Raw genomic sequence first — 27,650 nt, 5'->3', positions numbered from 1 at the left:
GCGCCTGATTACACGATGTGCCTCAAGGCCGGAGAGTGGCGTTGAGTTGAACTAGTCGTCTAGTTATGTGTTGATCGCAGTTGTTCTTGCATCCAAATGCATAATCAATCATACAGCATGGGTTGGATCACTGTAGCCTACAGTGGGAACCTTCACTTCTGTAGCGCCTGTGTCCTCTTCAAACTGGGGGGCGTCTCCGCGTACACTAAGATGTAGGTAGGTAGGTACGTTCTACTCATTCTAGGCATACATATAGGAATGTGTGAACATGAAATATGCTAATCAGGCGTATCATGTCACTTTGGTTGCTTCTGAGGCCTTTGATACTAGTGCATCTTTGTGTTATTCATAAGCGTGCCGTTCTTTCCATCACTGGTTGCCCTTGTTGTCTCAGCCTAGTCAGGCTAGCCAGGGGTGAAAGTGCTCTTGGACACCCAGCAAGAAGCTGGAGTCAAACCAGGGGGAGGGGCACCCCCACCCAGCAGTTTCGAGACTGTGTGGATGAAGACAGTGAAACGGTGATCTAATCTATACTGTACCACTACCAGTGTCGTGCCTTGCGATGGCACGAGGTGTGTCGCCAGGATGGACGCCTTACAAATTCCAGGTGTTGTCGTCAGTCACTGAGTTGTGTGGATCTCCGTCTTGGGCTCTGAAAATAGACCCTCCCTAACTGGAGCGCCCCATAATATCAAAAGTGCTACGGTGCCAAGAATTATCTACACGGTTCGCACTCCATGCATACTCAGCCTCTTGATTTGAACATCAATCAATACGAAGAAACAATCCGTCGTCAATACTGCTACAATTTTCTTTTCGTCCTCTAAACAACGCCTTCGAACCGATCGAAACAGGGTTGCAAACACCCCGCCCCGCTGGTGCTAATACTGTAGATTTCAAACTGGCGTAGGTCGTGGTATAGCAATCCGGCAATCCGCAGGTATTCCATTGTTCGACTCAACCACGACCGTTTCACTCGTTTGCCGACATCCCACCCATCGGCCGTCCACGACAAACGACTTTTCGAGCTTTGCATTTACCAAACCAATCTATTGTCAGCCGTTTATCTCAGTACTGCACGAGACACATTACCTGACCTCGAAATGGGCGCGACTGAAAACCTACAATAATACTGAACATGCGACCTGCCGTCGCCGCTCCTCTCAAAATAAACCTGGATAAGTAGAATCTGTCGAGTCCACCGGTCATAAACTGCCGAGAATCGAGTACCTTTCGAATAGTTTGTCTCCTCCGCCGAATCCAATGCAAAACTCAGACCAGCCTTTCGAGATGAATACTCGTCCGGACGAGAGCCCGGCTTCTGGCAGAGATGGTCTGCAGGCAGACTCCCAGACTGGCTATGAACGCGGCCGACAAGGCCAGCAGACATCTGCCCCCCCAATGACACCCAATCGACTTGGTCTTTCCACCTACTGGGAACAGCCGTATGTTGCGGCTCCTACCAGCTCTGGAAGTCCCGAATCACCTATCGACGCGTCCGCGTTACAGTTCGCTCTTCCGCCCGACATCAATCAGCCGCCGCCGCCGCCGCCGCCGCCGCCGATTCCACGACTGTCGTCACCCTCTCTCGACTCGCTAGATCACCCTTTGCCGTACTATGACGAATCTGCGAATAACGATTTCTACGAGGATAGAGTGCCCCTCACATCTAGAATGCAGCCCATCTCTGGATCTCTGAGCGCAAATGCAGGAGATTCTCAGCCAAGGGACAGCTTCCAGACAGTCTCTGATATTGACAATACGCCGTCAAGAACCCGAGACGCAAGATCGCTTGGATACGATTTGGAGCCTGGAGGCATGGGTGAAGGGCGTCGAAGCTATGGGAATACATTGAGTCCAGGAGGAGACCATAGACGGTCGCGCTCTCCCTCAACGACTGGCGCACTTCACCGAGCAGGTTCAATCATGCGAGCCATGTCTCAACGTGTTGTTAACATTAGCGGCGAGGGTGAGCTTGTCGACCAGCGAACACAGCGTGGACGTTCACCCTCGCCCTCCCCAGACCGTCGACAACAACTGCACAACTCTACTCAAATGTTTACGGATACTTTTTACCATTCCCGTGTCTCCCAAGTACCCGAGAAGAAATCCGAGGCGGAAGCTGTCTTCGCAGAACCAGCTCCTCCACTTCAAGAGCGAATACCCATGAAGAATCCCTTAAAGGGGATGTCGCTAGGCATTTTTCCGCCGGATCATCCCATAAGAACCAGGCTTTGCGATCTTTTGGTGCAACCCTTCACCGAACCTTTTATTCTTATACTCATTATTCTGCAAGCTGTTCTCTTGGCCATAGAATCGGCTCCTGACGTGTTTACCCACCCTCGCCCTGATAAATGGGGCACTACGTGGATTGACTGGGCTATGCTGGTGCTATTCATCATATTCACCCTTGAGTTGATAGCCCGCATACTGGTTTCTGGTTTCATTCTAAATGCGTCGGAATACAGCACCATTGATCGCAAGCGCGGTGTACGAGCGGCTGTCGTTGATCAGTACAGAAACATCTTCCAACCTCAGCGACAGAAATCTGTCAAGGCTCCACGGCAGATCAACCTTGGCCCCTCTGCCTTTCAGCGGTCTTTTACTATCATGCAAGGCCAAACGCTGCCTCAGACCGTTGAAGAACAGCAAAGGTTTCAGCTTGCTCGAAGGGCTTTTTTGCGGCACTCTTTCAATCGACTGGATTTCCTAGCCGTTGTCGCCTTCTGGATCAGTTTTGGGCTTAGTATTACTGGGCTCGAGAGCCAAAACCACATCTACGTTTTCCGCATGATTAGCTGTTTGCGTATTTTAAGATTACTTGCTCTTACCAACGGCACGGCTGTGAGTACGCAATCATTTCATAGTCGATGACTATCACTAACAGCTCTCTAGATCATTCTTAGAAGTCTGAAGAAGGCAGCACCGTTGCTTGTCCGTGTAGCTTTTCTCATTGCCTTCTTTTGGATCTTGTTTGCTATTATTGGCGTACAGAGTTTCAAAGCTAGTTTAAGTCGCCAATGTGTTTGGCTTGACCCCACAGATCCCACCAACAAGACAAAGTCTTTCACAAACGACATGCAATTTTGCGGAGGGTTTCTCGACAGTTCAACAGGAAACACTTTGCCTTGGGTCTTCCTGGATGACAACGGTATCCTGGACAACTTCAGAAATGGCAGCAAGGCTGGCAAAGGATTTATCTGCCCTCGCGGATCGATTTGTCTTCAACAGGAAAATCCGTTTAACGGTACCGTCAGCTTCGACAACATTTTTCAGTCCCTTGAGATGGTCTTCGTGATTATCAGCTCAAATACATTCACTGATATCATGTACTACACCACCAATTCCGACTACTTGCCCGCGGCTCTTTTTTTTGGCGCTGGTATCATGATTCTCATGCTATGGCTGGTTAACTTGCTCATCGCTGTCATTACATCCTCTTTCCAGGTTATTCGAGAGGAGAGCAAGGCAAGTGCGTTCACTGCGGACGAAGAGCCACTGTTGCAAGAATCAGTGGACGAACCGCCTCAACAGGCGTCAGCATTTCAAAGAATATACGACAAAACCTTCCCTTTATGGATCATCGTTATTGCTTTCGGCCTCCTGGCGCAATGTTTTCGCAGCGCTAGAATGTCGGAGAATCGTGGGCGCTTCATCGATGCAGTTGAGGTTGCTGTTACAATTATTCTGGATGCTGAAATTGCCATACGTCTCGCCATCGGTTGGCGTACCTTTCATAGGAGCCGTCGCAACATTGTTGATCTGGGCCTCGCCATCATCACAAGCATTATTCTGATACCTCCAATCCGCAACTCAGGAGAACCCTATGCTTGGTTGACTGTCTTCCAGATATTGCGAGTCTATCGGCTTGTTTTGGCTGTACCCATGACCCGAAAGCTCATTGTCATGGTTTTGGGAAACTCTAATGGTATCGCCAATTTGATGCTTTTTGTCTTCCTCATCACGTTTCTCATGTCCATACTGGCTGCTCAGCTCTTCCGGGGCGAGATACCGAAGCACAATGATGACGGAGACCTCAACGAAGTGTCATTTTTTACTGTCTACAATTCTTTTCTCGGCATGTATCAGATTTTGTCGAGCGAGAACTGGACCTCAATGCTCTACAATGTCACCTCGTATTTGAATGCCTACAATACGGGGTGGATTGGGGCCATGTTTCTTATCGGATGGTTCATCTTATCATTCTTGATTCTTGTCAATATGTTTATTGCTGTTATTCAGGAGAACTTTGATGTATCAGAGGATGAGAAACGTCTCGAGCAGGTAAAGGCCTTCTTGCAGAGGAAGGAACTTGGCAAATCATCCAGTAACCTCACTTTGTCCAATATTTTTACTTTTGGCAAGGCGAGGCGGAAGAAAGACCCTCTCGACTACGGCCCGGCCATGATGGAAATGCTACTCAAAGATGCTGTTGTCCATGAATTCCTCGACGATAATGCGGATCCGTCCCAAGAAACTCCTGGTGAACAGCAACCGCCTCCACGAACTCAGACGGCTGCCGTAGCCAATATGAAACCTGGCATGCTATCACTAATCTGGGGGAAAATATTGTCGATGTTCAGCAGCAAAGACCCGAACCCATTTTATTCCAACCTGCGTTTCGATGGTCCTAACGATACCCTTGATCCGCGGCAAATGGCACGGCAGGCAGTTTCTGCCACCTCTGCTCGGAGAAAAGCTCAACGAGAGTATTTGGCTAGGCATCCAAACTATAACAACTCTCTGTTCATCTTCACACCTAAAAACCCTATTAGGCGATTTTGCCAGAGGATTGTAGGTCCTGGAAGGGGAAATGAGCGTTTTGACGGAGTTGAGCCAAACAAAATCGCGTGGTATGCATCTTCCGCCTTCGTCTATGCATGCATCGTCGCAATGGTAGTTATTGCATGCGTCACGACGCCGCTCTACCAGAAGCAGTACCAAGCGGAGCATCCAGAGTTCAGCATTACATTTTGGTATGTCTGGACAGACTTGGCGTTCGCCGTGGTCTTTTCAGTTGAGGCGGTTATTAAAGTTGTTGCTGATGGGTTTTTCTTCACACCGAATGCTTACTACCGTAGCTCTTGGGGCATCATTGATGGCATCGTGCTAATCACTTTGTTAATTAATGTTGGTACATTACTTGCTCATGACGGTGCTGTGTCCAGAGCCATCGGTGCCTTCAAAGCACTGCGTGCTCTCCGTCTGCTCAATATCAGCGACAGCGCCAGAGATACGTTCCACTCACTTCTCATTGTGGGCGTCTGGAAAATTCTCAGTGTAAGTTTCATATCTTGCTTCGCCACATTTACTATGCTTCATCACTAACTAGTTGCACATAGGCTGCATTTGTGTCTCTGTCGTTGTTGATTCCCTTTGCCATTTATGGCTTGAACCTCTTCAATGGCCAAATGGTGTCCTGCAACGATGGTGACGATTCCATTGTCCTCTTGTCAGACTGTTTTGGCGAGTTCAACCACACACCTTTCAATGATGACTGGGCAATGCTTGCTCCTCGTGTTCCATCAAACAGCTACTTCAGTTTCGATGATTTCGCATCTTCTCTCTTCGTTCTTTTTCAAATTGTCAGTCAAGAGGGCTGGACAGACGTTTCATTCGCATCACAAGCAGTAACCGGCCGTGGCTTTCAGCCCCAGGAGCTTAATCGACAAGGGAACGCCATGTTTTTCGTCGTTTTCAACCTTCTTGCCACCGTTTTCGTTCTCACGTTGTTCATCTCTGTCTTCATGCGCAACTATACTGAGCAGACTGGCGTTGCTTTCTTAACTGCAGAGCAACGTTCATGGCTCGAGTTACGAAAGTTGTTGAGACAAATTTCGCCGTCTAAAAGTTCTTATGATGAGTCGGAGAAGACGTGGAAAAAGTGGTGTCACAAGCGTGCTATAGAAAAGAGAGGGAAGTGGTACACAGCCGTCACATATGTTTTGGTCTGTCACCTTTTACTACTCCTCCTAGAATATCACGGCGAACCACGTTGGTGGACTGACGCTAGAGACGGATTGTTCTTGGCATTTACACTTGTCTATATGGCAAATATTGCCATCCGCATTATCGGCCTCGGCTGGGCTCGATTCCGCCGGAGTTCATGGGACTTGTATTCGCTTGTAGTGGTTACTGGCGCATTCGTCTCCACGTCAGTGCTCATCATTAGCAGAAGTAGCGACACGTACGTGCAGCTTCACAAGTTCTTCCTTGTCGCCATCCTTTTACTTCTCATCCCTCGAAACGATGCATTGGACCAACTATTCAAAACAGCCGCAGCTAGTCTGACCACCATCGGCAACTTGCTGGCAACATGGCTCGTGTTCTTCCTGGTATTTGCGATAGCTCTTACGCAAGCATTCAGTTTGACTCGATTCGGCGAAAACGAAGAGAGTAACATCAACTTCCGAAGCGTACCCAATGCTCTTATTCTTATCTTCCGGATGAGTTTTGGAGAAGGCTGGAATCAAGTCATGGAAGATTATGCCAATATCGAACCGCCACTCTGCGTAGATAACCCCGAATTCTTCGACAGCGACTGCGGCAGCAAACCCTGGGCTCGATTTTTGTTCGTAGCATGGAACATTCTAAGCATGTACATCTTCGTTAATCTTTTTGTCTCTCTCATCTATGAGAGTTTCAGTTATGTCTACCAGAGATCAAGTGGTCTCGCTGCAGTTGACCGCGTTGAAATCCGGCGTTTCAAAGAGGCATGGCGAAGCGTCGATCCGGCCGGAACGGGGTTCATTAGCAAAGAAGCATTTCCTCGGCTTCTAGGAGAGCTTTCAGGTGTTTTTGAGATGCGAATCTACGATGCCGATGATTCTGTCAGACAGATATTAGAGGATGTCCGTAACGATATCGCAGCTTCTGGAGCTCGTCACATGTCCATTGCCTCGGCAAGCAACTACACTGCGGGAATCGACATTCAGCGGCTTAACAGACGGTTGGCACAAATCGATGTTGATAAAGTCCGCGAACGGCGTCGGCGGTTCAATATTTTCTTCGAGGAAGTCATGGTCTCTGCCGACCCGGACAAGGGCATCTCCTTCACTTCCGTACTTATGATTTTGGCACATTACAACATTATCAATGACAGCAAGAGCTTGAAGTAAGTACTGCTTTGCATGTGCCACAGAAAGTTGGACTGACTTTGTGGGCAGGCTTGAAGAGTTTCTGCGGCGACGAGCCCGACTGCAAAGAGTGGAGGAAGAAGTGCGCCGAAGGATTGTCTTGGGTTTCTTTGACACTCTGTAGGTTCTCATCTTGCATTCTGCACGGAATTACAGCAAATGACTAATCGATGGCTTAGGTATTGGACACGCAAGTTCAAGAAGCATATTGACTTAAGAAAGTCAGCGAGGATGACTGCCGTTCCTCAGCTTGATATTCCTCACATTATGGTTGATGATGATGAGCTTCGTCTCAAATCCTCGCCAGTGGCCGGAACTGGCCAAACAAGGTCCGCACTGTTGACTGTGGACGATGCCAAATCTTCACATAAGAGTTGGTCGGGAGGGCCGGCTCCTACAGATCTGCCACCTGACGATCCAGACTACCAACACCCGTTGAGTTTCCCAAGGTCCGGGCCTTCGACACCAGGACATCATTCGACTCACTCAGCTTTCAGTTTCGAGCTACAGGAAGGCGGCCACTCATCAGCCCAGAGCAGCCGGCGTGGAAGCGCGGTCAGCCCGGTGCAAAGCCCCGTCAGCCCAGCACAAGTAAGCAATATGTTAGATGACTCAATCTGGCTAGAGAGTATCCGGCGGAGTGCAACAGTACGAAAATCGGTCCGTAAATCTGATTGGAACCGGTAGACGCGCTGTGCCTAGATTTTTGTTTCCGTACAATAAGCGATGGCGTTTGGTTTAAACGAAAGGGACATAGACAACTGGTTGTGGCATCTAGACCATTTTTGATGCATCAGATATATGGTGGCAGAGATAAGTGATGTAAGGATAGTACTTTGAGGTTATAGTTGTAACATAAGATCGGGTGGTGACTCATGAAGTATTATTCATGTCGTGTCTGAAAGCACCACATCACATGTATTCCCCAAACAAATGTTGAAGCCATTGCTCGTAGATTGGGATTTTGTTGTATATCAATAACACTTGTTAATAGACGCCACTGGCGAGGTGCATACGCAACTTTCCATGGCTTCCTCTATCGCTGAATCGATACGAAACGGACTGCTCTTCGGCATGATTCACCGCTCGGCCATCACGATCAGATCGCAAAATTGAACGGTTTCTCGCTAATACGACGGACAAAGGAGGGGAACAAATAAATTCCCGGGAATAAGGAAATGCGTGAAACTAACTTTTGTCATGGATAGAACGACAGAAGGTTGAGCGCAAGTCAGGATGAGGGCGGAGGAGGCACGGTCCAGGCTCTCTTTAATATATACATTCTGTCGTGATGTACACTGAAGGTGTATAAAAGATGGAACATCAACGGCACTCTATGCATACGATTGTGTTGCTGATTTCTCTTGTCAAGAGTCTAAGGAAGCAAGAACATGCGCATAACCAAGGCATCAGAAAAGACGAGGAAGAGGACATCTGAATCAAGATTGTTGTGGTGAGCCGTTATTTAAGGCAAAGCTTATAGTTCCAGCTTTCAAGGACACGCATCGAGAATCCCCTCAGCTTCAATTCTTAACTCACCAACAACACACATCTCACAGGTCCCAATTCACCAGGAGCTAATCTGCAAATGGACTATAATTAGACGCGCGTTGCTTTGAGCCCGAACTGGAGTTCGACACGAGAGATTTTGCAGTATCACCCCGTTGTAGTCATGGACTGAGAACTTTCCCAGAAACGTCACCTACTGCACTGTTAATCACACTTTTCTACATTGGTGGTCATCTTCCATTTGCTTAAAGCTTGTCTCGCATATTCTGTGATGTCCACGGGATCGATCCGAACGGGTGAATGGTTTATGAATGATGGGATGTGACGGGACTGGAGTACACCGAAGAACTCGGGATCATTGATACTCCGCAAGGAGTCGGGAATTTCTTTATGTCCTCGTCAACAGAACCCAGCTCTCGTCTTTGTCCCTCGTGTCTCGTTTGGTTTGGCACGGTCCGGTCATGTCTCGTCGCTCGGATTTTTCTTGTTTCATGCCCATATTTGTTTCATGATGCCCCTCTCGGTGCCCTTGTTCCCGCAGAGTAACTCAAAGTGCGGTTGACTAGCTGTAGAATTCTGATAAGATAAAGTCGACCGAGAGCCACACGGTATAGTGACGATTCACAGGAAGAAGGGGAAGAAGGGGAAGAAGGGGAAGAAGGGGAAGAAGGGGAAGAAGGGAAGGGTTGTCTTTTAATCGAGCCTCCACTGGTTAAGGGCGCCCTTCCGCTTTATTGACGGAATCCACGCCAAGCTCTGGAAAAGTTCAAGCATGTCCACAACACTATTAATTGGATCTTATCCTTTGGTCTCGGTTTAGCAGCTCATCATATAGAAATCAGGTAGCCGAAGCGACAAGAATGCAGACACCGTCAAGCGCATCAAATCAGAGTTATGGCATTCAAAGGCTCTTTCGTCCCTGATCTTTCTTTCCTGCCACGTCTTATTGTCACATGACCATCCATCTTGAAAGGGGAAGAGCGTATATGCGTGTGTACTGTGGTTGGAGGCGATTAAGTATAGATGTCCTCTATGGCATCATGGAGCTGAGGTTGTTATGCATATTCACTCCATCAGTCATTCTATTATCAGTAGCTTTCGTCTCTCTAAATCAAACACGCTCTCCACTGTTCCATTTACTTGGAAAGTAACACATTATTCATCTAAACCAGTGTGGCAATGTACAAAAAGAGTTGATTAATGTTTGTATTATACGACGTCCGTATATTTGGGAACGGAGACTTCCAGGGTGAGTCCTGTTCAAAAATGACGGGCAGTGACTTTCCAGAAGGATTCGTCAACTGGCTAGTGAAGATTGGCACGAACGCCTCGCCGCGCCGGCGACGCTTTGGAAGGGTCCACACTGCCTATTATGCATTCCCCAGTCACTGTACCTCAAGTTAGAGACTTTGCCTTTAGCAACGTTAGTAAGATCAGGGTCGTGGCCGCTAAACCCGTCATCACCGCCGTCAGCCACCAGGCATGACATCGGCAAATTCGCTGGCGGGTGCCCTTGAAACAGCCGTGCATTCTTTGTCTGGATCACTTACTATGGACAACGGGAAGGGGGGGGTACGTACTGCAGCCCCTGACATTGTCTGCGTGACCACATCTACACAGTCCCTGCTTCACTAATGAAGATCATGGTGCTTCTTTATATTCTTTCCTGGCCTGGTAAGTGGAAACCAATCCCCTCGTTCGGTGTATTGACATGTCAAATTAATTCGTCGTTCCTTGTGTAAGCGGAGCCAAGTTGAAGCCGAAATCACCCTGCTGCAGGTGGCAGGTGGCAGGTACTACGGCACGCCAGGGCTCTCAAGTCTGTGTTTCGATGCTCTCCGTACAGAGCATCCACCCCCGGGAGGGTGTTTTAGAGCCCCTGTCCTGGCACGAGTCCAACACCAAAGACCCAACGACGATCACACTGTCATCAGTTGGGGCCGTGGGAGCTTGAGGCTGCAACAGGCCTCAGACTTCTTTGCAACATGCTTGCTCATGGACGTTTCTTGCCTACTGGCGTCTCACTACTCTTTCAGTACTTTTTTGCAGTTTGACAATAAGAAATTTCACCTGCCGCAACGGTTCTCATCCTTCACTGACGTTGCTCTACCGGCCACCTCATGGCCCTCAACATGGCCCAAGTGGCTTCTACGTCTCTAGTACCCAGCTCTACCCATTGCTTGCGAGGTAGCACACGTATGTCAAAATGTGAAGTACCGGTAGGTAAGTGTCACTTATCGTCACCACGGCAAGGGGGTGCGGTGGGAGATAAGGGGTGACCAAGGAATGGCCGGTTCAGTCCCCTCGTCAGCGGTAAGCAACTGCTACTGTACCGTAGAGCATCCCTCGGCAAGGCCGCATCATTATTCTAGTCTCTTTCTGTCCAACGCTGCCGCATCTTGTGGATCCCCTCTTCCACATCCACACCACACATCAGGCAAAATGATTACCATTGGCCTCTCCTACTGGGTTACCTACTGTCTACACAGCCCGTTCTCTCAGCACTAGGGCTACGAACACAATTCCGTCGGGACCGCCTAACCTCCCGCTCGCCGCCTGAGTTCTCACGCTAGCCGCAATCGACATTTTTCTCTGCGTCGTCTGAACAACACGCCATCCACCCCTCTTCGCTTCCTACCTCATGGACCCGGCATCTCAACGAATCCCCGCAACTGAAAGTGTGGTTGCCAAAAGAATTCAGAGTGGTCCTCTCGCATTGATCTCCCCTGCGTCACCCCCTGGACCGAACCCGCTTCTCCACGCGGCGCCTTGCATGCATGCCTAGTGCGTACTGAATGTCGCCCGCCCACCTCCCTGCCCCTGCTCTTCTGTACCCTCTGCCACTTCGCTTCGTCTGCGATTGATTCCTTACCAGGGGCTCTTTGCTCGTCATTGCTCTCAGCTGCCACCACTCTTCTCTCATTCTCTCTCTCGGAGCCAGACTGGATATATTTCATCCCAATCCGCTTTCTCTTCCCACGCTCACCTTGAACTCTTCTTTGCCCGCTCCACTCCAGCTTCATTTTCAAGCATTGACTCTCCCTGGCGGTTGACTTCTGTTCATTCTATGCCTCCTTTGTGGAACTAGCTGTCCTGTCTATAAGTGCATTACGTTCTCGTCACTCTTTCCATTGTTCTTTTCCCATCACAGGCTGTGCCTCTCCTTTAAATTCACACACAAGCGATTGTTCAGGCGCTTCCTCGTCGGCGAAATCGTCCCAACATTCTATCTCGTACTTTCCCGCCGTCTCACCAAAGAAAAAAAAGGAAACAAAAAAACCTGCCCGTCATGCAGTCATCCCGTTTCCAGTCCATCACCGCTCGCTTTTCTGCAGGCACACTGCACACCACCTTCCGCCGGTCCTCATCCGCCTCCTCCCGTGCCAGCAGCAACAGAGACTCTTTCGCCACAACCTCTTCGTCCCCTGCCAGTACCATTAATAGCATCGTCTTCAGCCAACCGTCAATCCTCGACCTTGAGGAGGAACGCAAGAGTTTCGGTAGCGAGCTCAGTATCCTTGAGCCACGACCAGTTGTATACTGGGGCAGCGTCGAGGAGCGCATGGGTTCACGATAAGCGCCACCCACAGTATACTTGACGCCATATGGCGGGAGGACGAGCAATGGGAACCACACAGCACTCATCTTACGAACGAGGTTTAGGAAATTTTGGGGTCAGGAACGGATTAGACTGGAAGCCGGAACAGGAGGCTTCACAACATTGAAAAAAGAGGCGTAAAGGGCGTAAAGGGCGTTAAGGCTGATATGGAAAGCGGCACTTGGGCCAAATACAATTATGGAAGGTTGGCCCGTGGATAACAGCCACGGAAATCACCGGGAACCCTCTTCTGTAAACATGGCCATGGCCTTCTTGGTAGGTTGCAATGGTGCGACTAGAACGGTATGCGGCGATAAAAGTTACGCGAGATATTTTTTCTCCTTCCATAAATGACAATATTCAATCATTCAACGGTCTTTCTCACTAGAGCCAACCCCTTGTGGTATTATCCTTTATTCTCTTGTTGTGACTACTGCTTGCTGGACGTGTAGTTTTTTTTTTTTTTTTTTTTTTTTTTTCATTAAAGGTGCAGAGTGATTTTGTGCTTCACTGTTAAATGATATAATCCCAAGGTGTAAGACCTGTGTATTTCCAGTGAATGGAGACTTGAACCGTTTTTACCAAGGCAGCCAGCCACTGCCGAGGGTGTCAATCAGAGTCCTTAGCATAACAACTAATAGTACATATCTGGATCGTATAAAAGAGGCTGTCAGGGTCTTACATTGCCATCAACTTACGCCTACCAATCATCGAGAGAGTTAGTGAAAAAGAACCAGGATAGGCAGAGACGTCAGAGGCAATCCAACATAAACCTGCCCACTCAGTCAGGCCAGTACGAACAACTACCCGCCACAAGCCAGCAATAGTACTCCATATGCCCAAACATACCGTAATCGGGCAAGATCTAGTTCCAATGAAGGTTTGGTTTATGGTTGGCGGAAACATCATGTCGCCACCCCCCACGTGGGATTGCTTGGTCGCTATGACAGAAGAGCGCAACAAGACAAGGCAGGCCATCAAAGATGACGTGTTGGAATTTCGAGCGGAAACAATGCAGGCGAAAGAGAAGCTCGAATGTGCAAAAAAGTTGTACAAAGAGACGAACAAAGGAGGCATAGCCGCCTGGAAACAACGAAAGCGTGACTCATGCCTGAACAAGACCGGAGACGACAGATGTGGTGGTAAAGATCGACGAAATAAGCCGGTCGGTAGTCGGACAACAGAACCATGGGCAAGCAGTTAGAACACCAAGGCTCTGCGGCACTATCAATACAAGCTAGAGACCAACTACGAAGAGGATGTTGAGAGCAGAGTGGTGGTACAGTGCAGTTGCAGTATCTTGGCAAGTTGTGCCAGGGGTTAGCAGCTCAGCGCGAACGGCTCTATGATACAAATACTATGGCATACATTTACAATAAAAGCATCGTACTTCACCTCCACAGGCTCCGCAACGGTGGTCCTAGTTGTCTGTGTCAGTCTACAAGAATCGTGCAGCGGCAACACTATATCTAGGCTGCCTGGCTCTTGTTTCTCCTCCTGCCCATGTTGCGCAATCTGGGTTCGACAACCCATTTGTTGAAGTTGTGCTTGCGACGGGTCTTGTATCCTCCCTTGGCCTGTATCGCAAAATTGTTAGCAAAGTCTTGAGTTGATCAAGGAGTTTTACAGAACGACTCACCGGTGTGCCCCAAGGACTCGTTGGGTGACGGTTTCCCTTGGACTTTCCGCGACCACCACCATGAGGATGATCAACTGCCGAGTGATAAGGATTAGCAAATACTGGTTCACAACAAGTAAGTGTGCAGGCTCATGCGACATACCAGAATTCATGGCAACACCACGAACGGTAGGGCGGATGTTCAGCCAACGGCTTCTTCCAGCCTTGCCCAGCTGTCTGTACTGGTGGTGTGGGTTGCTGGCTACTCCGATGGTTGCGCAAGCATCCTTGCTGACTCTGCGAATTTCACCACTCTGCAGACGGACATTGACGTACTTGCCCGTCATCACCTTAGTACCGTCGTCCTTGGTCTCTTCCTCTTTGGAGACAACAATCGCGTAGGTGCCGGCGCTACGGCAGAAGACAGCACCACCCTTAGCTCTTGATCCAACGTTGAAGACAACAGTACCAATTGGAATCATGTGCATGGGCAAACAGTTGCCTCTCCAAGCAGTCTTAGCTGCCAGAATACCGGGATCGACCACACCACCCATGCTATCGAGAAGGTCTTGGGGAATACCAGAACGGTAGCTGTGAACAAGGTCCCCCGCTCGCATGCCCTCAGCAGCCACAATGTAGCTCTTACGGCCTGTGTCTTTGTTCGTGAGCAAGGCAATATGAGCGCTCCGTCCAGGGTCGTGCTCAATGCGATCGACTAAATGCGGGCCGGGCTGCCAGCGCTCAAAGTCGACAGTTCGTATCCTCCTTTTAGCACCACCTCCACGATGCCTGACGGTGATTTTTCCAGAGGAGTTACGACCTCCCTTGCCGTGGCCCTTTTTGGGGAAGGTCAGGGGCAAGAACGGGCGACCCTTCCACAGGTGGTCGTTGATGGGGCGCTTCAAGTGTCGCACACCGGGGGTTCGCGGCTTATAGGTGCGCATGATGACAGAATCCCTGGTAGACTTGTCGGATGCTGTGGGCACGAAAAACTCGCTGGCGGGCGATGTCGTCTTGTCGGAGGCAGGTGTCTCGGTAGACCTTGTAACAGTAGCATACTGCCTTAAGAGTAAGGTGCGGAGGGCGGGTGAGCCCATGAAGGCGCCGCAGCTCCTCTGAGCCGGTAACATCATGCGCGGCGAGGGCATTTCGATGGTAATCTAGATTCGAGGCTCGAAAGGTCTGCTCTCTCTTCCTCTCGGTTTGCTCAATGTGTGTGATTGGTATTTCAGGAGAGGCCAGTCAGCGCAACATGACGCGGAGATGAGAAAGTGGACAGATCGCGGCGAAGGACAACGAAAAATGATAATCAAGTCTTCAATTGAAGTCCGAGGCACCCGAGAATCGCCCAACCTACTTCACAGACCTCAAGAATGGCCCCTTTGGCGCAGCGTAGGTGGGAATGGCTTCGATTTCAGGTCGGAGGAGATTGGTCCAGTGCAGTGCAGATTTCGAGCTTTCGAAATAATTGTTCTGCCGACGCCGAGGAAGCAAAGCTTCAGCCACATTCTCTGGTTCAAAAACATGGGTCACATGGCAAATGTGGATGAGCACGGTCAGTTGAGCCTCAGGCGTCCGGTCTCGTCTTGACACGACACGCCCCGCAAGCTTCGGTACCAGAGGAAGCGTGACTAGCGTGTAGCTGAAAATGCAACCAATGATGGATGGTTGCCCTGCGGTTGCCAGTGTTGATTGCTATTGTAACCGGGGACGGCCCAGTTTTCCATCCATCTTTTGTGCTGCGTCCCTCCAGACCCTCGCGTGCAGCCCGGGAGCAATCGCGTACCTGCTCGCTTGGCACCGCGACCTTTCTTCCTTCCAGTCTTCTTCATAAGCCACAACTATCTCCGATTGACTACCTTATTGCTTGCCTCCAAGGTGCAACACTTCTTTGAGCGAGAGTCGACTAGATATCACGCCCAAAGCTATCATTTGCCCTTATTGTTCCTATTTCATACAAGGGCTCTCTACTCTCTCAGTCTTCATCTTCACTCTCCACATCCAGCACCTATTCACACCGACTATCAAAGTAATTCACATCTCAGTCTTACCCCCACGCGTCGCCTTCAATATTCCAAACGCAGGCCATTGTTCGTATGATTTCAGGCCCCTACCACCCTCAAACTTACGCGCATCATCGTCAGTCGACAATTCACTGCCTCGACCTCATAGCAGACGTCGCCTGGGCTGCTATCTCTGTGATTTCTAGTCCTCTCATACGCACAAAGGGTTAGATTTCCTTTCTCTGTGTTCACTTCCAACGCCGTCGCGACTGTTACCTCCGTCGTCATCTGTCACGACAAAGACGCGCGACTTCCTTAACCGAGAGTCAAGAAGCCACTCCCTGTCCGTCGTTCGCGCCTCCGCCTAGCTACGCTACTGTGGTGACCATAACCTGACCAGGGTCACCGCGAGCCGCGACCTAAGGTACGTACCACAGTACCCCGTTCTCAATACCCACTACATACCACATCACGTCCTCTGTTCCCACTACCTCAGCAAAAACACACATCACATTGTTCTTCCAACTCCTCTTCCCACATAAACAACCTCTTTTTTTTTCTTCCCACCTGGGTCCCAATTCTTAATTCTCCTCCAACCTCCGAGATACCCTATCAACTTGCCTACCCCGCCTCCGACTATTGCATCTCTTGCAATTGGCTTCCTGGACGCGACTAATTCTCCCTCATCAGAGCTATTCGTGTTTGGCGCCAAACCAGCACAACCGTTTTGCTCGCGTTCGAGTACCTCGTCATCATCATTCCCAAGGTGCGCATGTCTCGACGAAGTTCCTCTTCACGTCGCACTCCTCTCTCAAGCACCTTTTCCATCAAACACTCCGTGGCGCTTACCCTATCATCATCCTGTCTCTACCCGGGGCTTACCTTGGTGGCGCTTGGGTTCTTGTCGACGCGTTCAATACTGACTAAATCTTGACAGACTACTACATTGCAAGCTCCTCCATCTTCACAGACCGGGTCGACAAAATGCCTGTAAGTTTTTTTTAGCCTTCTTGCCTTTTCCTCCTTCTCGTTTTCGCGGCTACCGCTGGGTCGAGCCTATTCGCGTCGCCATCTCGCTTACAGTCCCCTGTAGCAACCCCGTCCGACGCGTGCACAACGCCTCGTGTCAAACGAGAACGATGAGAACAGTGGATCGATGCGTATGACGCGTGCTAAGGCAGCCGCATTGAACGTTGATGAGCTTGCTGGCCCAGGAAAAGCCTTGGCAACGAAGAAGTCGGTAGTAAACGCGAACACAACAGCAGGCCCACGGAAGCGCAGCGCCCTTGGTGATATGAGCAATGTCCACAAAGCAGATGGCGTTGAGGTAAAGAAGACCACCAGCAAGGTCGGTCTTGTATCAAAGGCTGCTCAGCCCACCGGTATCACCAAGAACCAATCCCGAGCCACCACAACCAGATCTGCTCTAGCACCCAAGGAGACTAACAAAAAATCCGAAGCCAAGCGCGCCCCTGGATCCGGTGTTGCTAAACGCAAAGCGACCTCTGCAACGGTAACCATTGTTAAGGATGAGAATGTCGTTGAGCAAGATGAACCCCGGCGCAAGAAGCATCACCCCGCTCAGCCCGTAAAGCCCCGTCTTCCAGAGGACGATGCTGCACCTACCAAACCTCCCGTTGTCGAGTCAGAACCTACTGAAGTCACAAAGCAACCCATGACCGAGTACCCTGAGGGTGTCAAGAACCTTGACGAGGAAGACTTGGACGATCCCTTGATGGTGGCTGAGTATGCCAACGAAATCTTCGAGTATCTCCGAGACTTGGAATGCAACTCGATTCCCAACCCCAATTACATGGAGCATCAAGACGATTTGGAATGGAAGACGCGTGGAATCCTTGTCGACTGGCTAATCGAGGTTCACACTCGCTTCCACCTCCTCCCTGAAACTCTCTTCCTCGCCATCAACATCATCGACCGCTTCCTGTCTGAGAAGGTCGTGCAGCTCGACCGCCTACAGCTCGTTGGTATCACCGCCATGTTTATTGCGTCCAAGTATGAGGAGGTTCTGTCGCCTCACGTCGCCAACTTCCGGCACGTTGCCGATGATGGATTCAGTGAAGCAGAGATCTTGAGCGCAGAACGTTTTGTTCTCGGCACTCTAAACTACGATCTCAGCTACCCTAATCCAATGAACTTTCTCCGTCGCATCAGCAAGGCCGATAATTACGATATCCAGTGCCGTACCATTGGCAAATATCTTATGGAGATTAGCCTTTTGGATCACCGGTTCATGGCTTACAGGCCGAGTCATGTTGCGGCTGGTGCTATGTACCTGGCCAGACTGATTCTCGACCGCGGTGACTGGGTATGTTTAAGCTAAGCCATATTCGTCGTTCTTCTATTAACCTCGTAGCAGGATGATACCATCGCATTTTATGCTGGCTATAACGAGGAGGAAATCGAGCCGGTTGTTCGCCTTATGGTAGACTACCTCGCGCGCCCAGTTATTCACGAGGCCTTCTTCAAGAAGTACGCCAGCAAGAAGTTTCTCAAGGGTAGCTACATTCCGTCGCCAGTGTCCCTCTTTGCAGAGCTAACGAGATGCAGCTTCGATCCTTACTCGCCAGTGGGCCAAGAAAAGTGCAGTTCACTTCGGTATCGTTGACCCTCATCTCTCCCTGGACCAGATCTCTGCCCAGGAAGATGACTACCCTGAGGATGATGATTACTAGTGGCACACGGCCTTCGAAAAACGAACTCTTGTTCACTGGATATTCCGGGTAGTTGGATGAGCATCAGCGTTTACGGTCACTATTACGAATGCACAGATCGACGACCACACATCTTGAGGTGTGCATCAGTCCGCATCCCCTCTTCGCGCTTTACTGAGCCCACCCTCGTGAAAATTACACCAAGCGGCCTTAGGGAAGGAATGACGGGTCTTTTTTATTATTTTTACGCCCGAGTTACATTGTTCAGGCTCCATTGTCAGATACTAGCAGTTTTTTTTTGGCTGCTATTTGTTGTCGGTTTTACATTTTCCAGTGCATAGGGATTTTATACTCTTGTCACGAATGGCGCATGGAGTCAGAGGTCAAGGATATCACGAAAGCGGACGGTTTGGCTGGAGTTCGTTGACTCTGTCTTTCCACTAGGCTGGCAAAGAATGGGGTCCTTTAGTGTTGCATGTTCAGGCACCGCCTGCCTAAGGGTACAGCGCTCTGTCGTAGCCTCATTGTCTCTCCATTTTGGGGGTGTTTTGGGAGGGGGACCTGGGAGTATTGGCCTTCTGGGAAAGGGGTTACATGTGAAAGTGGAAGAAAGGCGACGGTCGTGCAAAAATTGTACATACGTTTGTTCGGAGAATGCTAGGTTCAGGGCAGGGTAAATACAATGCATTGCGTTTCTTGTTCAAGTTGGGCATGTTGCTTTGGATTATCATGCAAGAGTTGGGATTAGGAGTCGTATGCCGACGATCCATGACACTTCGTGGACTGCGTCTGGTTATTCATGACCTGGGACAGACGCACCGCGTATGATCCTTGTTTTGTTCGACGTGTCAACAGTTTGTCTCCATTGTTTTGATTCAAGGCCCCTCTCCTTGGAGCCGGGCAACGCTGCAGCACATACGGGCCCGACAATTCCGACAGACGTTAACATGCGTGGGCGATTGACTCGCTCAGTAAGATAGCACTACGTTGGTTTTTGCTCTGACCTTGAATCCTATGTGCAGGATCTGCCTGGTCTCAGTTGTATATGGATAAGGGACAGGAGTGCCAGTGAGTACGGACGGCAAAGTTGAAGGGCATATTGTACACTTGCAAATTACCGTGAGAAGCTCTTAACAAGAAAAAGACAAGCAAGCCACTGCTCTCGTGAGCGAAAGATACTGGGTGCTATAGCAACAACCTAAGGCAGGCGTATCAGCCGTACATGAAAGCCCATGCCCTTCTAACTCTGCTGCCTCATCTACAGCCTTTTGACAGACCAGGTGTACTCGGGTTATTTAATCTAGTGTGATGCGAGTGTCGGCACGGTACCAATTTTCCTTGGGGACCCCAAGACATTCACCCAGGGTAACCATCTTCTTGCCCTGAAAATTTTGCAGCATATATTCCGTGAGGCTGTAAACCGTCTGCTGGTGGATGTCATGGCCGATGACAAGGAAACTGCCATTAGGAGACGGCTTAGCGTCGATGGCATGGTCGACAATATCCTCGGATTGGGAGATCTCCGACGGGCTATCGTGAAGGTAATCGGCCGTATCAAGCTCAAAGTAAATGATAGAGTAGCCCAGGGCCGCCATGTCGTTTTCACAGCCACACTCTGCTGCACAGGAGGAAAAGGGTGGTCCGAAGTAAGAGAGCGATGTCAACAGGACATCATTCAACATGTGGCCATGTTCTAGGTAGAGTGACTGACCTCATGCAGGTAGGGAAAACACCGATAATGTTGCGCAAAGCCTAGAACGTCAGTAATTTAGTATTTCTAGAAAGGAACTCTATCGAGAAGGTGCAACTAACCATTTCTAGCTTGTACATCTCATTTTTGCGCTGCACGGATGTGATTTTGCACTATAGGGGAAGTCGCATGTCAGGGACCGAAGTAGACGCAGTAGGAAATTTGAAGGAAAGGGAGAAGGAGTGGATGTTACCAAATCAGCGTGGGACCAGGTGTGACTGGCAAACTGATGACCTCGGATGTACATTCGCCTTTAGTACAAAACTTAGCTAGAAATCAGAGGCAACCAATGTATGTTCTTAGTTACTTACTTGATAATACTAGCCCAAGGCAGAGCCAAGTCATCGATTTCGCCCTTGGCATTATTGTTACCTATTATCACAAAGGTAGCAGAGGCATTGTATCCCTTGAGAAGATCTAGTAGATCACTCAAGTATTTATCTGGACCATCGTCGTACGTTAAAGCCACGTCTCCTGGGTTGACACAGCTGTAGATGCCAGGACCTCCGTATGCAATCTGACCACCCCAAGGACGGGCAATACTTGACGTATTCTGGCCGGGCGGGATTTTATCGGCATCGCAGGCTGGTCCAGATTGGAACAAGCAGTCTGGAACTTTGCAGTGGTCTGGATATGCTTATCAGAAGTGTGACTTTCATGTATGTTAATATGAGAGCTATGTCTTACCAGAAGTTGTTCCACAAAAGCTGCCAATGAGTTAATGAAGTATAGGCATATGGATTCAAACGGATCATCAACCCAGCGGCAGAACAACATTCGTTAGGTGCACATATCATATTATCATTGTCAGGGCCACACTGAGCATTTCCGAACGAGCCTTGGTCACTGTTGCCTCCTCCAGCATCACTGTCTTGCACGCAGGTGCCGAAATCGCCCTGGCACCCATTGGATACCAGGCAGTACTCGTCCGTATTGCCACACCAAACATTAACGGAACAGCACGGGAGATCCGTCGAACAAGAGAACGAAGATGGATTGCCTCCATTGCCAGTTGTTCCGCAGGTGTTGTCGGGAGATGCTGCCTTGGAGATAATGAGGGAGGGAGATGCCAACGTTCCAATCGCTAGAGCGAGTCCAAATGCGAGCAATTCGAAAGTAGGCAACATCTTCGACCATAGCGATGATAATTTAATGACAAATAAAATAAAATAAAAGGAAACAAGATAAGAACGAATGTACTTGTAGACCGTAGCGAGTAAACATTATCGCCTGTGATGTCCGTCAAGTCCAGCCAAGAAACACGGCAGCGGGAAGTAGTTTATATGGATGAATACCCCACCACACGTAGGAGGATGAGGATCGAGGACCGGGCGAGCCCGAAGTTTCTCTGAAAATGTCAACAATTAGCATCTTTGTTATGGCGGCGCAGAGCGACAATGTCGGAGAATCAGTTCAGTATCGAAGTCTGGCCTGGAATAAAGCTTAGTATGATTACAACCTGCAGGGGTCTGAAGTGACTTCATGGTATTATGGCGAGGAAAGGATTCACTTTCGCAAAGGCCACTGGCGCCGCCGCAAGAGATCGAAGCCAGGAATAGATCAAGGGAGGCTAGGCAGCCATGAAGTGGGCTGAAGGAGAAGGAGATGTATTATTGCAGACTGGGTGACAGCGGGGGTTGCACAACAGAGGACCGTATGTCGAGGCCCAAGCCCTTTGAAAAAGAGGTAAGTACATCTGCCGAGCAGAGAAAATTCAGGGACTCGAGAAGAGAACATCCATCAAAGAAGTGTGATAAATCATCTTATGCGGCGTAATGACAATGCAGTTTGAACACGAAGGACGGAAACAACCAATCCATTGCCAGCAGGATGGCAGCGCAGAGGCAAATGGGAAGACTAAAATCGACCAGGTCAAGGTTAAACAAAACTGTTCGGACTGTAAACAGCAACGCCACTGGACTTTGGATGAGGTTATCAAGGCGGCCGGAACTTTTATGTTCCTGTACCATTGAAATGTAGATTTTGTGTTGTCGAAGCGGAAGTCATATGCTAGTTGACTCGGCTTCCATAGATGAATGAGTTCAGCCAACATACAAAAGACCTATAGCTGCGGCATACGATCCCAGAGAGACTCTGAATTGGCTCACCCGAACTTAATGAACACATCTACACTTGGGTGAGGAGTTAGTTGTGTTGGATGGCGGAGTGTGGTGATTAAAGCCCAGTGCGCAGCCCAGCCTCAACTACGGACCGAGCGGAGCCGCGACCTCGAGAAGGTAGGCCGTATTCGGCGCCGCAGTTGTGGGGCCATCGGGCAGCAGGATAGATAGAGTGTTACATCGGAAGTCTATTGGGTTCATTCCTCTGGATGTATGGAATTCAGTGGTTGAGTTGTACTAGCAGGCGTCATCATCGACCTGTTGAGGGCCAATTATGAAATGGGTTGAAGTGGATCGGAGAGGGTCGGAGAATTCCCTCTGCCGCAGGTGTGAACCCGACGGGAAGTTGGAAACAAGCGGCTCCCGTCTTCAGGGGCCACTTGTTTCGGGCGATGAGTGTCATTGGGCAACAGGCAAGGCCGGTGAGGATCTGCAGAACCAGTTACGCACCCTGGACGTTGGATGATACGGTACGAGGCCCCAGGGCAGCCATGAACTTGCGGGTAAGCAAATGAAGGGGAATGGGATGTAAGCTGACACATTAATAATGAATGTCAAGCCAGTGGAAGAAAAAATGACGAAAACGAAGATGAGCAGAGGCACCTCAGTCTTTCACAGTCGTTGCCCATCGCAACCTACTACGGCGTAGCGCTCATTTTTCAGATCGGTCAGGTACACGGGGCGAGGAACAAGGGGATATCTGTTTGGCCGCGTTTCGCACCGCCATGGCGATCATGTGGAGACTGGCGCGGGATTGGACAATTGCGCCCTCCGCCGTTGCGGTGTCCGAGGCCGCCGCGGCATCACTTGTTGACTCAAATGGTAGTAGGTATCGCTTTCGATGGTTGCTTCTGCTTGTGGCAAGTTGCACATCACCATGACCACTACCACCACTACCACCACTGCCACCACTGCCACCAGCGCGTCAGGCTAAAGAAGGCCATTGCCTTGCGTGGCGTATGTGTATGCGTATTCAACCGCCAATTGTTTGCCGAAGTCAATGCCAAGCGCACGAGCCATTTCGCCTGAATCTAGCAGAAAGGACAGGGTCACTACGTGAAGGGAACACTCAGTATGTAAGGTCACGGTCATTACAGCCGCCGTCATCCAGTTCCTCTGTCATGTTCAGACGAAGACCCACTTGTTTTCGGCAAAAGTTTTCTTCTAGTCCTTTATTGAATGATGGAAATGTCAATAGGCCCATACGGTACGAATGGACCAGTCATAACAAATTCATCGGGCCGGCCTAGACCCGAAGAAATCGTTGCGCTGCTTGGCGATTCGCGACCGATCCAAGCCACGCGTTGCGATATTGGCAGAGCTATCATCCAGTGCCGTACTACCGACGAACGCGGGCCGAAAGTCAAGACCCAAGAAAAGACAGAGCTCGTGTCACGGAGGGAGTGAATTGAAACTACAGAGCCATGCCACATACCAGACGCAACGGAGCCGTCAGAGCCGAGAGGTATGGAGTGACAGATATGAGCGTCTCCAACGCAGTGAGACATGTGGGTTGGACTTGGATTCTGACGGATGACGAAGCAATCCCCTTATCGTTTTTCATATGCTAGGTATATAAGTATGGTGGTGTGCTAGGCCCAGCCAGCTCACCTAGGAAGGAATGTGTCTCTTGTGCAAAGTTAGGTCATATTATCAGGACTTGGTAGTGCGTTGCAATTGGTAGTTTGGGTTTGGATCGAGAGGTATGTGGCTCATTGAGACAACTGTTACATGAGGTCTCTTGGGATGGTTTCATTGCGTAATCAAACTGGCCTTGGTTTGCACAGCATCCCGAGGTGGTGAATCGAGAACAACGGCAGGTGGGTTGGATGCGGTAAGTGAAGCTGACGAGCAGCTTGGCAAAGTCAGAAGTGACAGGATCTCTGCCTTTTCTACTCCACGGCCAAGACCCAAGCCACGGCGAGCCGACCAACGAAAAGGCTGCGAAACGGCACCCTGTGCGCGACTACGACGTCGTGCTAGCCAGTCAGGATTCAGTTGCAAAGGAGTCGGTGCTCAACAGCACTTAAACAGCCTTTTTATGGCCTTTTCAACAGTGACAAGGTACAAATTACAAGGCCACTCTTCAGCCCCTGAGGATCGCTGACTGGTGTTGCATGAGACGGGCTCCCTCAGCCAGCGCTCCTCAAATCAGCACCCCGTTCTCCCCCTAACCCTTCACACACGCAGTCTCTATCTCTCTATCTCTTTTTTTCTTTTTTTTTCTCTCCAAATTTTATCCTCCAGCGGTGGATGTCTACCCATTCTCTTCTGTCCCTCAATTGCCCCTCGGGTTCCGTATCAATCCACCAATACGTGCAATGTCAAGCGTTCTGTGGTTCCGCGGCCAACCTCTACCCAAGGCCAGAGCAGATCAACCGAAGCGGGCTAAGACTCCCTCGACTAGCTGATGGGATGCTTCGCCGTACTGCGCATAAACAGGCACCTTTCTATTATAGTCAAGTATGCATCCCTTGCGCATCACATAGACTCTTTTTGCTTGCTCAGACGGTGAAAATGAACGACAACGGGTGTTGCGGGGATGTACAGATGAACGAACGTACTTGCCACTACAGCAATGTCGCCCTTCTCCAAGACTGGCCGTTGTAATGCGACGTGCAAAGGCTGGCACCTTGCAAAATGTTCTAAAGATGGACGATGCTGGTTGTTCCTTATGTACGGATAAACCCTGCAAGCTCGGCGACTTTCGTGAGGCGTTCAGGTATTCGACTTGTTCAGCTGGGGAAGGGGTTGTACCACTGGCAGCTGCATTGCCCTTCGAGTACTCTTCCTGAGGTACGAATACTGTACTTGTAGCAGCGCGGCGCCTCTGCCCTGCCGCTGAATTGCCGCTGGTGGTGCTCCTCCGCAGCACTGCCACGCGACTGCTTACTACATTCGTCACCCCGTAATGTTGAAGGATGTTCAGTTTTCCAACCTCTTTCTCGCCTCCATCCTTTTGATTTTCATCCCTTCGGAATTGGATGCCTGGGCGGATCGCTTTTGGGTTTGTCAATCTAGTGTACAGCTGCTTAGCCTGTCTTTCCTCGACATCCCTCGTGCTGTAACACGTACCCCTGGACAGTGAGCATCCACTCTGCAAACACCGTTGCCGCTCAAATTTCGTGAGACCTTTCTTTTCCCTTCCCATCGCCCATTCTTCCTTCTTTTTGTTGCCGGCCTACGAACACCTACCTACCTACACACCTGTCTATCTATCTATCTATCTACATCGGCTCACTACGTAGCGAGGTACCTTACTCGACCCTGTCTTAAACTTACCCAAACTTGGGTAGGCACTTTCCCCGGTTCTACTCCATTTACACAGCCCACCATTTGGGGCACTTGTCTACGCAAGATACCCAGTGGCCTTCCCTTCCTCCCCCAGCGGCCAGCTTTTACCGCATGCGCGCGCGCGCGCCCTTGGGTCCTGGCTGCACCCCCATCGACCGCATCTTCTGCGCTTGTGCGGATCCGTTCCCCGTTCCACCCCCATACACTTAAACTCTCTCTTCTTTCCCTACCAAATATCTATTTTACCTTTAAGGCTGGGCCCGGGTTCAACTGAAGTAGCTTAGACCCCCCATCCGGAGGACCTCCCTCTCACCTCCCTTTTCCTACTTCTACTTCTCCCCTCATGTCCACCTCTATTCCTCTTACAAACCTATCGCCCTCATCGAGGCCCTCATACTACAAGATGCCCGAGTCACCAGTGCCATACGAGAGGCGGTCAATCCGCACGCGCCGTTCCCACTGGACCCCATCCTTGATCGGTTCCTATGTCTTCGATTGGTTCGTCTTGCTCGTCGTTGCTGGTATTGGAGGTGTACTGGGAATCGTCACCCCGAATATGCGACCCTTCTCGGTCATCGACCCCAACATTTCGTAAGAAGAAGCCCCCTCCCTCCCCCGGGCAGCGTGCTGTTTTTGTGACTGTCTTCCTCGCCTTGTTCCTTGCTGATCCAAGTCTTAGCTTCCCCTTTACCGAACACGAAACTGTCCCCATGTGGCTTGCTGTGATTTGCGCCGTTCTTGTTCCCATCGTTATCATCGCCATAGTTTGCCTCGTCCTCGTTCCCGGAAACACCGTTCCCAAAGGCACTCCGAAGGCTCTGATTTGGAAGCGCAAGTTATGGGAGTTGCATATTGGTTGGCTTGGTCTTGCACTTGCCATGGTCGGTGCCTGGTTCATCACGAATGGCATGAAGAACATGTTCGGAAAGCCACGGCCCGATTTACTGTCTCGCTGTCAACCAGACCTCGCGAATATTCAAAGATATTTTGTGGGCGGTACCATAGCAAACATCACTGGTTTGGACGGCGCCACTGGCTTCGGCCAGCTCGTTTCCGCTGCCATCTGCACCAGCACTGACAAGCACAAACTTGAGGACGGCTTCCGCAGCTACCCATCCGGCCACTCGAGCTCTGCTGCCGCTGGCCTAATATATCTGTCCCTCTTCCTCGCTAGCAAGTTTGCCGTCACCTTGCCCTTTGTGGCCAACAACAGCGAACCATCGTCCCATTCGGCCTTCCCGTCTCGTCTGCAAAAGTCAAGCTCTGACTATGAGGAAGTGCGATCAGGAGAGGGAGGCTCTCTTAACCCGGACACCTCTGGCGCTGCCAGAAACCTTGCTGAGCATAACAAAATAGTCACCGCTGTTCGTCGCCAAGCCGCCGCACCCCCCATTTATCTTTTGACCATTGTTGTTCTTCCTTGGTTTGGGTCCATTTTTATTGCTGGCTCTCGTTGGTTTGATTTTCGACATCACGGATTCGACATCTTGTTTGGCTACCTGATTGGTGTTTTCACCTCAATCTTTGCTTTCCGCTATTACCACCTCCCCATCAGTCAGGGGGCTGGCTGGGCGTGGGGTCCCCGCAGTCATGACAAGGCGTGGTGGTCGGGAGTGGGCTCGTACAGCTACGCGACGGAGAAGGGAGACTTCATCAGGTCAGGAGATGAGGAAGAGGCGTACATGACACGTCCGGCGGACCAAGCGACATCGACTCAGTTCATGGGCAAGCCCAACTCAAATGATGGCTCAGGCCCTGAAAACAGGTTCTGATTTATACTTTGTGGCGGATGTGGTGCAGAAAGGTACTACCTATTGCATATTCCATTGGACATGTTGGGCATGATCGGAGTTCTACGGTATACCACGCGCCTGAATGGCCTTGGCGGTCTGACGCAATGAATTTTTTTTTTTTTTTTTTCATTTGCTCTTCAGTTTTTATTATTATCCC

The 27,650-nt window shown here is 50.1% G+C and overlaps 7 protein-coding genes across 7 annotated transcripts; 5 read left to right on the top strand and 2 right to left on the bottom strand.

Moving 5' to 3' along the window:
- Window positions 1-1,263: 1,263 nt before the first annotated feature.
- CTRU02_208854 (calcium channel subunit cch1) lies at window positions 1,264-7,823 on the top strand (the record flags this gene model as incomplete). The annotated part of the gene is made up of 5 exons (XM_036724727.1): window positions 1,264-2,844; window positions 2,896-5,280; window positions 5,343-7,114; window positions 7,167-7,256; window positions 7,316-7,823. The coding sequence occupies 5 exons, from the start codon at window positions 1,264-1,266 to the stop codon at window positions 7,821-7,823; spliced, it is 6,336 nt and encodes a 2,111-aa protein (XP_036583359.1).
- Window positions 7,824-11,934: 4,111 nt separating this feature from the next.
- CTRU02_208853 (uncharacterized protein) lies at window positions 11,935-12,222 on the top strand (the record flags this gene model as incomplete). The annotated part of the gene is made up of 1 exon (XM_036724728.1): window positions 11,935-12,222. One exon carries the CDS (start codon window positions 11,935-11,937, stop codon window positions 12,220-12,222), a length of 288 nt encoding a protein of 95 aa, XP_036583360.1.
- An 856-nt stretch (window positions 12,223-13,078) lies between these two features.
- On the top strand, window positions 13,079-13,447 carry CTRU02_208852 (uncharacterized protein; the record flags this gene model as incomplete). The annotated part of the gene is made up of 1 exon (XM_036724729.1): window positions 13,079-13,447. One exon carries the CDS (start codon window positions 13,079-13,081, stop codon window positions 13,445-13,447), a length of 369 nt encoding a protein of 122 aa, XP_036583361.1.
- Window positions 13,448-13,712: 265 nt separating this feature from the next.
- CTRU02_208851 (mitochondrial 54S ribosomal protein uL2m) lies at window positions 13,713-15,009 on the bottom strand (the record flags this gene model as incomplete). Its single annotated transcript, XM_036724730.1, has 3 exons — window positions 13,713-13,820; window positions 13,883-13,956; window positions 14,025-15,009. 3 exons carry the CDS (start codon window positions 15,007-15,009, stop codon window positions 13,713-13,715), a joined length of 1,167 nt encoding a protein of 388 aa, XP_036583362.1.
- A 1,839-nt stretch (window positions 15,010-16,848) lies between these two features.
- Window positions 16,849-18,557, top strand: CTRU02_208850 (g2 mitotic-specific cyclin-b; the record flags this gene model as incomplete). Its single annotated transcript, XM_036724731.1, has 4 exons — window positions 16,849-16,854; window positions 16,958-18,190; window positions 18,242-18,380; window positions 18,433-18,557. 4 exons carry the CDS (start codon window positions 16,849-16,851, stop codon window positions 18,555-18,557), a joined length of 1,503 nt encoding a protein of 500 aa, XP_036583363.1.
- A 1,274-nt stretch (window positions 18,558-19,831) lies between these two features.
- Window positions 19,832-21,413, bottom strand: CTRU02_208849 (chitin deacetylase; the record flags this gene model as incomplete). Its single annotated transcript, XM_036724732.1, has 7 exons — window positions 19,832-20,177; window positions 20,248-20,288; window positions 20,349-20,399; window positions 20,480-20,537; window positions 20,598-20,913; window positions 20,974-20,993; window positions 21,046-21,413. The coding sequence occupies 7 exons, from the start codon at window positions 21,411-21,413 to the stop codon at window positions 19,832-19,834; spliced, it is 1,200 nt and encodes a 399-aa protein (XP_036583364.1).
- A 4,630-nt stretch (window positions 21,414-26,043) lies between these two features.
- Window positions 26,044-27,472, top strand: CTRU02_208848 (pap2 domain containing protein; the record flags this gene model as incomplete). Its single annotated transcript, XM_036724734.1, has 2 exons — window positions 26,044-26,291; window positions 26,380-27,472. The coding sequence occupies 2 exons, from the start codon at window positions 26,044-26,046 to the stop codon at window positions 27,470-27,472; spliced, it is 1,341 nt and encodes a 446-aa protein (XP_036583366.1).
- Window positions 27,473-27,650: the final 178 nt, after the last annotated feature.

Source organism: Colletotrichum truncatum (genome assembly GCF_014235925.2).
Source record: "Colletotrichum truncatum strain CMES1059 chromosome Unknown Contig_0005, whole genome shotgun sequence".
In the NCBI taxonomy this organism is placed as follows: domain Eukaryota; kingdom Fungi; phylum Ascomycota; class Sordariomycetes; order Glomerellales; family Glomerellaceae; genus Colletotrichum; species Colletotrichum truncatum.
Note: the sequence above shows the minus strand (reverse complement) of the source record. Positions and strands in the feature narration are given on the sequence as shown.